At 35.7% G+C, this 10,723-nt stretch overlaps 1 protein-coding gene across 1 annotated transcript in view; it reads left to right on the forward strand.

Moving 5' to 3' along the window:
- LOC129363541 (ras-related protein Rab-26-like) overlaps window positions 1-10,565 on the forward strand; it is a 39,317-nt gene extending 28,752 nt beyond the window's left edge. The window contains 4 exon segments of the mRNA XM_055035698.1: window positions 7,218-7,283; window positions 8,178-8,234; window positions 8,369-8,445; window positions 8,930-10,565. Coding sequence (XP_054891673.1) covers window positions 7,218-7,283; window positions 8,178-8,234; window positions 8,369-8,445; window positions 8,930-9,029 — 300 coding nt within the window. The 3' untranslated portion in view covers window positions 9,030-10,565.
- The last annotated feature ends 158 nt before the right edge of the window (window positions 10,566-10,723 follow it).

The following is a 10,723-nucleotide window of genomic DNA, read 5'->3' on the forward strand; positions in this document are numbered from 1 at the left end:
CTGCAGTGCTCCGGCCGCCATTCTCTGTGGATATTCCAATTTACTTTGAATGTAGGGAGCACTGTGACAAAACAGATGGGGCGATTACTGTATGTGCACATAAACAGTGCAAGATGGATTTTACAGCTGCTTGCTGTTTGTTGCAGAGGAGTCAATTCCAACAGAAATAGGATAACAGCAGTTCCTCTATTGCATGAATCGGTTAAAGGTGTCCCATTTAAAAATACTAAAGTGTTTAGAAAAATCTCTTTTTTTGGATAGATAGCATCACAATGTCCTCATAGAGTTGCTTTTGTTATATTGCCTGAATCATACATCATAATTCGATACTTTAGATTAAAGCCATATTAATTTGCTAGATGGAATATTCAATGTTCAAACTATAAACAAGGAAATCTATTCAATTTTGTGGCTGTAGCATGTAAAAATGCTTTTTGTTTTCTTTGTCAGCTTATATATGTAATATATGTATGTATGTCAAACTTTGGTTTGGTCAGAAAATCCATTCATATAATTTCGATCTTGTTAACTTAAAAAAAATCTTGCCTACATCACCAGAATAGATGACTTGTGAACAGAGATTCTCTTTCCTTTTTTTTTTTTTTCAAAGAACTGTGTTTGTCATAAAAAGTGCTACAGAGCATCTCACATACAATATCATGACTGACAGAAAATAGATTAGGCCTTAGCTGTCAAATTAAATCTTAGTGTCTTGCTGTGCAAAAGCATCTGGCTCCACAATATCTTCAACAGACTTTCATTAGGCTTTGTAAGCAGGTGATTATAATGTTATTTAGTTTTTGTCATTTTCAAAAATGTGATGGCTTTGTTTCTGATAGATTAGGATTATGCACCAATAATCCTGGATCCAAAAAGCCCAAACTGATGAGGAGCATATATTGATGTGGCGCTTCATAAAGCAGAGACTTATGTCACCAAGTCCTGTCTCATTTCCCTCCATACATACACTAAGTGTTTTTAGATGTGCTGAGATCAACTTGAAGGCACTTTTACTTAATGTCCTTAATTTGCTTAATGAGCTGAGAAGCCCAGTACTCTCTCTTAATTCTGTTGTTTTGTTATTTGCCTTAATGGCTAACAGGCTGTTTACCTGGACTTCTTTCTATGCAAAAAAGTTGTTTTACAGTTAACATTTTGAATGAACAGAAAACGATAGTGAGCCAAAATGACATGACACAAAGCTGAAATTAGATTTGTCTTTCTTTTTTTAGTGAAAGTTAAAGATTTGTTAATATAGCTTTTTGAAAAAAAATATTGCTCTGGGAACATACATAGGAAAATGGTAGCTATTTCTTTTCTGATTCTGCACATAGCTACTGGTTTGTATGTGGTAAAGTGACCCCACCCTTATTTACGTCATACAAAAACTCTCTGTAAGTTCAGCATGAGCTTTGTCAATATGCTTGAATTTATTTTGACATTAATATGAACAATTCAAAACTTTAGATTGGAAAAATAACATTTCAATGTTTAACCTGTGAAAGGTTTTAAGGTGTTGTTGAAACACCTTAAATGGTTATGCACCAATTTGTTAATAAATATCTGTGTAGCTATACTGATTATTATTAATTCATTTAGATGTTTATTGTTTTTATCTTTATTCTGAATTGATATGAATGCTATCCACTGATTTGTGTGTTTTATGATTGACAAATGGATATGTCTTTATCATTGTTCTCTTTAAATTAAGTGTGACTGCAGCTTTTCACAGCTCATCAGTTTATACGAATAAATTATATTCATTTGAAACAAATCTCCTACTCTTTCACAAATAAATAAAGTGATTTCTTTATAGTTATTATCATTTTATTATTATACAAAGGTTTTATTTCAGAAGCATCCTTTACTTTATTTCTGTTACTTCCTAAAGATGTTGATTAAAACAGTTTTGATATTTTTTTAAATAACTGCAGGTTTGCCTGTTTCTCCGTCTGTGTGCCAGTGTTTCTCTGTGTGTCAGTGACACGGTGTCATTGTGTTTTGCTCAGCTGCTTAAAGCTCCTCTCAGGGGACAAGTCCTACTTTCACCCTCCGCTCCTCTGGGTCGCTCAGCAGTCTGACTCAGCCTGTTGTCGGGAGCAGACTTCTGCCTTCTGTCTCTCTGTGTAACCCTCTGATCAAAGCTGGGCAAGAATAGCATTGTCAACCCATAGCAAATCTGCTTAGACAAGAGAGCAACGGAGGGAAAGTTGCAAAGTGAGGGAAAACTCCAAGCCTACTTGAAAAGATTTAGGGTTAGTCAAAGCGAGAGCTGGGATTTTCAGCAGGAGAATGATCATGTGTGCTTGCATTAGGTTTCTTAGTTTTTATAGCTCAGAAGACGTCAGGGAATTCAAGGCCAAGGCATTCAAGGCATTTGAAGACGCTCACTTCTCATGGTTTAAGTGTGACAACAGCGCTGCTAAACCAGATCTTGTGGTTAAAACTATCCTAGTTTAAGAAAATGTTCTTTTTCATTGTTGTGTGCATTTCTTTTTACAAAATAAACAAAATACTCCCACATTATTCAATTATTTTAATCTCAAACTGCATATTTGCATATTAGCTTGTATATAATTTGAAAGAATTAGGTCTTTTTAAATCAAGTGAGCTGAAAGAGGACAAAATAACTCATTTGTCTTCTCAGTAACAACAAAAGAAAAACTAAAACATCAACATCAGAGCAGCCTCTGCAACCTGTACAAAGTGACAGCTTGTCTTGTTAATGTCAGAGCTGCCAGCCGCCTCTAAAATGTTTAGATTGTTTCTCTGTCTTCACTTGGCGTCTCCATCTTGTTACTTTTTAACATCCTTTTTGACACGTCGCATCAAGCTTCCTAACTTTGTCATAGTCTTTTATTCAGCTTTCGCTGTTTTGGCAATGTAACTTTATGAAAACAGAACTTGATTTGGACTTCAGCTGAAGTGTAAGCTTGGCTGATTGGGTCACATGTAGCCTATTTCTCACATCCCTCAAGTATATAGTTTACAGGTGAGTCTGTATAGAAACAGGTAACAGTTCTTTCTCAGGGTTGTGGAGAGACTTAACTTTTCCTGAGTAGAGTGGAAGCACCTCAAACATGCTGCTTTCTTATGTGACGTTACAAAAACATCTAAAGAATTCAGCAAAAACATCAGAAAAAAAAAAACCTGTGGACCTCCATCAGTTTTGTTCATCCTTGAGAAGAATTTGCAGAATGAGCCAAGCAGCAGAACTAATTGTCAATAGCAGAATGTATTTGCTCTTAGAAAATGTTGCAATGTGGTAATTATAAAGACTTCTTTCAACAATCCTATTCATTAAGACATTCAAATTTAGGGTTATTTTTACCTTAAAGTAACTATAGATACAGTTTTGACATCTGTTGTCTGTATTCTTTCTCTCTGTATTCTTTTGAACTTGATCTCCTGCTTTATTCGACTCTCTTTTAGTCTCAACACACAAATTCGGAAGAGTTTTAAATTGTGTTGACTTGTTATCCTGACTCACAGAGCTCAGAGTGTTAGATCATTTTTATTGGTTCTTACAAACAAAGCAAGCTGAATTTGAATGGTAATACTCTTTTGAAACTGTAATGCAAGTCAAATAAGGAGGAAAAGCAATTTATCACCTCCTGACTCTATGCTGTTTATTGGCATTTGGTTCCCAGAACATTTGGCCAAAGATCCTGGCATTAGCCTTGAAACTGAACAAACAGCCCTTTTCTTCTCACAGTGGCCACAGAGGATATTAGACTCATTCATTTTTTACCTGTATAATGATTAGTTATATAAGGGGTTGAATAGTTTTAGCATAATGGTTTGAAAGGGAGGCATATAGACATATACACTACCAATAAGTAGGCCAATCTAGTGTCGCTTATGATCACCCAGCCAGCAGCATAAAATACAGTCCCACTATGGCCTTGATGAACAAACATAATGTTACACAAGCTCAAAAACCTAATATTCAAGTAATTAATAGCTATGAGGCCCTCTAAGGAATAGTTTTTGTAATTTGTATCCATCAGGTTTGTTCTCTTGTTGCTCATTGTGATTTAAATGCAAAACCAAAGTCATTTTAACAACATTAACTCAACTTTGCTATAATAACAGGTTGATAAAAGGTATAATAATCCTTTCCTCATTCTATTTCTGCGCCTGAGCTTAGGGATCCATTTGTCTCTACATTTGATTATTGAGTATTTTAATGTGTTCTATTTTTAAAAATAAACAAGCAGATTAGGTGATTAGGGCCAAACATCTTAATTGTGGACTGTCTCCAGCCATCGTTCCCTGAACAACACTGGTGTGTAATCTAGTTTCCCTCTGATGATTCCTGGATGTGACGGCTTCTTGCTTGTGCAGCTGTCTTCCAGAAAGTGACCCGCCACTGCTTTACCTGTTCATAAATTTGATTGAACTAATGAACAATGATTCATAGGTAGCATAACCCAAAGAGAGACATTAGCCACATTAGTGACCACCACACTGGCTCTGATAAATGCCCATTTGCTGCAAAACTCATAGTTAATTCATCTTAAATTGCTATATGGTTCTAAGAATTAAAAAATACTTTTAATGTGTTAATGTGGAAGAAATTAAATGCATTTGAGACATACAGGTTCACAATGAAAGTTTTCAATCCTCAAATCTGGATGGCACATACTTACTTCCATACTTAACCATTCCCCTTTTATGTCACAACCACAGAGATGAAGGTATTTTACTGTTTTTTTATATACACGGTAGACCAACTCAAAGTAGGGTATAACTGTAAAATAAAACTTACACATTTTTGTTCATGTCTTTTGAAAATATACAAAGTGCTTTTGTATTTAGTCTCCCTTGTTGCAGCTTTGCAACAAGGGAGACTTGCAGCTATAGGTCTTTTGGGGGTTTATTTTACAGCTTAACAAATCTAGAGCCTAAATTCTTGTTTCAGAGATATTATTTCTGCACTTTGGCTGAGCAAATTGAAAACCTTAACCTGCTTTGATCTAAACTCTTCCAGTGGAGCTCCGGCTAGAACGGGCTCAGGGATTTACATCTAACAGGTTTCCCTCCACTGTTGCTGTCACCGCTGGTTATAAAGAGGAGGTATTAGTAATTTATTGAAGACTCTTCCACAAAGGAGTAACTACATGCATATGCATAGCATAAATTGTAGTTCAGAATATTTATTTGAAAAGGCATTTGGCATCTTATATCTTCTGATTTGCTATAAAGATGGGGGGGGGAATCACTTGTTGATAGGCAATAACACTTAACTTTTTACCAACACAGACAGAACATTTGCAACATATGTAGCAAGTAGTAATGCGTAGCTTCACAAAATGACTTTCATTAGGATTTATCGAAATTATTGTTTACAAATGTACTCATTTGATTACATCCCTTTTCCGTGAAATGAGCGCAGCGGGAAGAGTTAATTCTCTTGAATGGAAGTGACAAGTGGCCTCATCTGGAATCATTGATTGTATCTGTGAAACGATCCATGAGGGACTATGCTATAAATAGCCAAATTATGTAATTACCAGCTATTATTTATCAAGAGCATGCAAGCATATGAAGAGAAAAACCGAGGCAAGCTGCCCAGCCTTACTCATACAGGTCAAGTGCTCTTGTGGAGAAATTATACTGCAGGGTTTAGTGACAGATGTCATCCTCCATGATTCACTTCAAACCAAATCAAATGTGAAATGTTTCTTTCTGATATTTCCAACAAGCCCAACAGAATATTGCAGAAGCATTAATTATGTAAATTTAAATTGGATTCAGGTCTACGCCCTGTCAAGTGATCTTTGGACTCGTTCCCACTTATCCCACAAAGGAGCAGCTTACTGCATGCAAACCACAGACTCTCCATCGGGACTACATTACTTTGAAACAGTGTATGTTCTTGTTCTCTTGTTATGTAACAGAAGTCACTAGTTATTCAAATCTTAACCAAATCAAAAGCCTAAAATATTGACTCTGTCTGCCTTGCATCATGTATACATTTACTGTGTGTCACTAAATACTTTATGTATCTCTGTTCTAACTAGGCACTACTGAAGGCACAACTGCCTCTGAACTGAAGCATACAAAACCCTACATCTCCTTTGTCCAGCTCCAATGCTGTTAACCTTAGCTTATGTTTTTTTCTTTTCTAACCAGCATGCCAGAAAAACCAGATCTATAGAGCATCAGTTCTGCAGTCCATCTCAGAATTAATAAAAAGAGACATGCCAGCCTGCACACTCACACCTGTGACCAGCTTGAGATCTCTATTGAACTTAAAGTTATGATGCAAGTCCAGCCCCATCAGTGTGGAAAATATAGTTAGTCTTATAAAAGAAAAAGTTTCTGTGACTTTATTGGCTTAAGGTTGTCATGATCCTGTGCACTGAAAGCATAAAGCAGACATGATCGTTCTTGACACAGTGTGACGGAGGCCCCTGAATCATATCTTTGAAGAATCAACACCAAAATTGAGAAAGTAGATTAAACACTTAGATGAAGGAGCTTAAGTGATCAGCCTTAAAATGTATCTGCTGTTTGGGAAATCAGACTGACAGTCAAAAACTTTCTGGACCAACTGGATGTGTGAGATTTTGGGGAGAAAAAGGCAGATCTTGAGGTGCAGAGGGGGGAACTTTCTATTTATACCAATACAGAATCATCACCAGAATTATAAATGAATAGAATGATCAAATTCATACAAGTACCCATGGTACTTAAAACGACTCTGGTACATTAAAGGTGCTATATCTAAAAAGGATGTAATATAAAAGAGTTGTCATGTGCTTTAAAATCTAAAAGTTATTTTTTTTTCTTTCTTTTAATTACATTTTTGTTTTTGTTGTCTTTCAACAATTACTTAGAGAAATGTGGGCCTGAAAATGATGTTTAGGAACCCAGACAGCAGAAAATGCTTCATTGCTCTCGGAGCAAACAGTCACAGGTCTGTTTGTTCTTCTTTCAGGTTGCATCTTTCCCCTGTGAATCAGACAGGATGTAGCAGACAGTGTTGATTAACCTGGTTTGTAACAGTAACACAGAGTTTCTCTCTTCAAAAGCTTCCTTTTGCTCTTTTTTATAATGTATCACCTTCTTTACTTGTTGATCCATTATCCTGCCAAAGAAACAGTAGTCTCTCTCTATTTTTTTTTTCTTTGTTTTGTTTGAGGTGGGGCAATTTTTGTGACATTTATTTATTATATGTTCTGGTTTCTTGTTTCTATTGTGTTTGCCAGGCATGGCTGACCGAGATCCATGAATATGCCCAACAAGACGTGGTGCTCATGCTGCTTGGAAACAAGGCAAGTGGTCAAACAAAGTAAAAAAAAAGGAAAAATATATATTTTTTTATGCCCTGTTTCATTATGAAAGTATTTTAATAACATATATTCACACATTTGGGAATCAATTCAAGTTTTCCAAATTTGTGTCTTATTTTTAACAATCATGTTGATTTCTGCTCTTTTGAATGGATTGGTTCATTCAACTTCTTGAATGTCCCGTTTGTTGTTTGCAAGGACCCAAAGCAAAGTGTTTGTTGAAAAAGACGATTTTTTAAAAAATTACGGACTTACAGAGTATGATGTGCAATGAAAACTGATCCAGGTTTATGACAATGAAGGTCTTCTGTCTTTACAATGATACTTTGAGTACAGAGAAAATGTCTGTAACGCAGATGGTGTACAGTGTAAAACTTTTGTCTTAGTGGAAGGGAAAAAAATCTAAATTGTCCTAAAACATCTATAGTGTGCTACATTTGACTGACTGATATTTAGATACGTTAGTCAACAAAATAATTTTTCAGTGAACTACATTATTTTGTATCATTAGTGGCTTATTTCTAACTTCAGTCAGAAATAGAAACATTTGTATCACTTCCTTCTTGCAACAAAACACCTAAAGAACTTATTAAAACAATTCAATATAAAGTTGTTCTTTAAAGATGGTTTCTTTTGGGCTTGGTCGATGTCAAGAAAGCTAGGTTAACATACAGAAATGACAATTACTTAAAATGGTAAAGGCCCTGGACTTAAACTACAAAAATAAATGCCCCTGAGATGAAAGAAAGGTTTAATTGTCAACACTTTTGGTTGACAATAGTGTTCATGGCCTTTGGGATAAATAGGATCATAAATCAAGATGATGGTTTATATTTTATGGCTAACTTGTAAATATAAAACTTTTTGTCACCTTAGGCCGATGCCACTCATAATCGGGTGGTGAAGAGAGAAGATGGTGAGAAGCTTGCTAAGGTAAAGATCTGTGAAATGTGTATGATTTTGTTTAGATTAGGTTGTCAAGCTGCAGACATTATAAGCTCTGTCACATCAACACTCAGCAAAATAAAGATAAACACTGATAAACATTCAGTGCTTTGACTCTGCAGGAGTTTGGGGTTCCCTTTATGGAGACCAGCGCCAGGTCAGGACTGAATATAGAGCTGGCTTTCACTGCTGTGGCCAAGTAAGTATAATTTTTTTGTCCGTGGGTTTTGGAGAGATGATCTCTCAGACGACAGGAAACAGCAATTTTTGTATAATTTTCCGAACTCGTATAGATTTGTTAGCAATTGTTAAAACAAGAGGAAGACAACAAACATGTTGCTTTAACAAACCCGTTTTAAGAAGACATTGTGGATATTTGCCGCATGCTTAGTTTCCTCACAGTTAAATATGCTGATTCACTACAGTTCACTGGATTATAAATTGTGGGGAACATTTTCAAGACTAGATGAAATTGATATTCTGTGATACTCTCCATCCAATCTAGATGAGTTTTGGGTATTTTATGAAGAAGAATGGGCAAATTTCTATAAAAGTATTAAGCCAGTAGAGATGTCTCCCATAATATTTCCAATAGACAAACTGAATAGTAGAGCTACTACTTTGAAAGTAAAACACTAGTTTTACTTTCTACTGTTTTTATTTTTGTTTTTGTTTCACTTCAGGGAGCTGAAGCATAGGTCCATGAAGGATCCCAGTGAGAAGTTTAAGCTGCATGAGTACGTGAACAAGGAGATGAAGGGCGCTGGCTGCTGCAGGACCTAAATGGCTGAAAATGTGGGTCCATGTGCCAATTAACCATCATTTAAATGTTGGAAATCCTTTCTGGACTTATGAAGAATGATGAATTGTCTCCGCAGTTGTAAAATCTTCCTGATATTAAGTTTCTCTTGCTTTAATACTTTAACATGCTTCTATTCACCTAATTGTTTCTTGAGCTATGAATGGAGACCAAGATTAAGATTGAACATATAAGACAGAACAGCTTAGATCCATGTTAAAAATGAACATTTTTACCTCTCAAGGCAGCTTTACAGTCTTTGACGAATTATTTTTGTTCAAATTAATTTATTCACATGATTATTTTTTTTCTTTTGTGAAGATGCTTAGTTACAAGGCAGCTTATTTCCCACATGTCCTCATTATTTTTATCTATATTGGCAGCTTCTGTTAGAATGTTGTGGAATTTTAAATCTAGATGTGTTTTGATGTTTCTTCTGTACGTTTCAGTGACTATAGTCATCTTTTAGCAGGCTCCAGGAGGTTGGGTTGACTTACCAGCACTAATTCAGAATATTTTGATGATTCGTGGGTGAATATTTGGGGATATGCATCCTTTCATCACACAGTGAAAGCAAACTGTTGTTGCTATTTTTGGTACAAAGTTACTGATGAGAAGAGTTTGAAAATTCCCAAGTGTAAAAATGTTTATCTTGCTTTGTTAATTTCTATTTGTCATTATCTAATGTGCTTTCATCTTGATCCTAATTGGGGTAACATCGTGGATAGTGGTTAGGCCTGTTGCCTCACAGCAAGAGCATCTTGGACTCAAATTTTAGCTGACATCCTTCTGCGTGGAGTTTGCATATTTTACTTGTGCATGTCCTCTCGAGGTACCACGGTATTCCTCACACAGTCCAGAATCATGCATGCACAAGTCACCCAAATCACCCAGAAAGTGAGTGTGAATGATTGTCTGACTTTTCGTAAGTGTTAGCTCTGTGATTTGATGACATCTTGTCCAGGGTGTAACCCATCAGTCACCTGCTGACCATTTGAGAGAGGCACTTGCTGTGCCGTGACAATGAAGTAGAGCAGAGATAGGAAACGAATGGTTAAAAGAAAAAAAGTTATGTTTAAATACTATTATGTAAACTATAGGTGTTAAAATATGTCAAGAATGTTGCATGTAAATACCTATTTTTTTCCATATTTAAATAATTATAGTAAAGCTTAATAGTACCTTAAATGCACTTACTGTGGTGTTATCTTACATGTTGTATTAGAAATGGGGATGTGCTGATCCAAGGCCCTAAAGAAACTAAACCTCCATTACCTGTTGTTGTCTCCTACCTGTGGTTTTGTCAGACATGTTTAGAAACTCCCAAACAGCTCTAAGTGTAAGGAAGAGAGACTTGTACAGAAATCAGCTGAAACACTTCTCATTAAATTTGATGAAGTTAAAAGCAAAACACCAAGTGTATATAGCATTAGAACTGCCTTCTACCAGTTTTAGAGTTCAAAGTGAAATATCTTTTAAGCCAAATTATCAACAAGTCAAATCAAAACAGAGCTCACTTTATATTAGAAACAACTTCAATACAAGATCATCAGATAAGACAAGTTGTCTTTAACAAGAATTATAAATACATTCAGTCCCATCTTAGATAACATGCTGGAAGATTTTTTTTAATGTGTTGAGGGCACATGCTGATAATATCCTGCAACGTGTCAAGATG

This window comes from Poeciliopsis prolifica, unplaced genomic scaffold, assembly GCF_027474105.1.
Source record: "Poeciliopsis prolifica strain line A6 unplaced genomic scaffold, Auburn_PproV2 SCAFFOLD010, whole genome shotgun sequence".
NCBI lineage: Eukaryota > Metazoa > Chordata > Actinopteri > Cyprinodontiformes > Poeciliidae > Poeciliopsis > Poeciliopsis prolifica.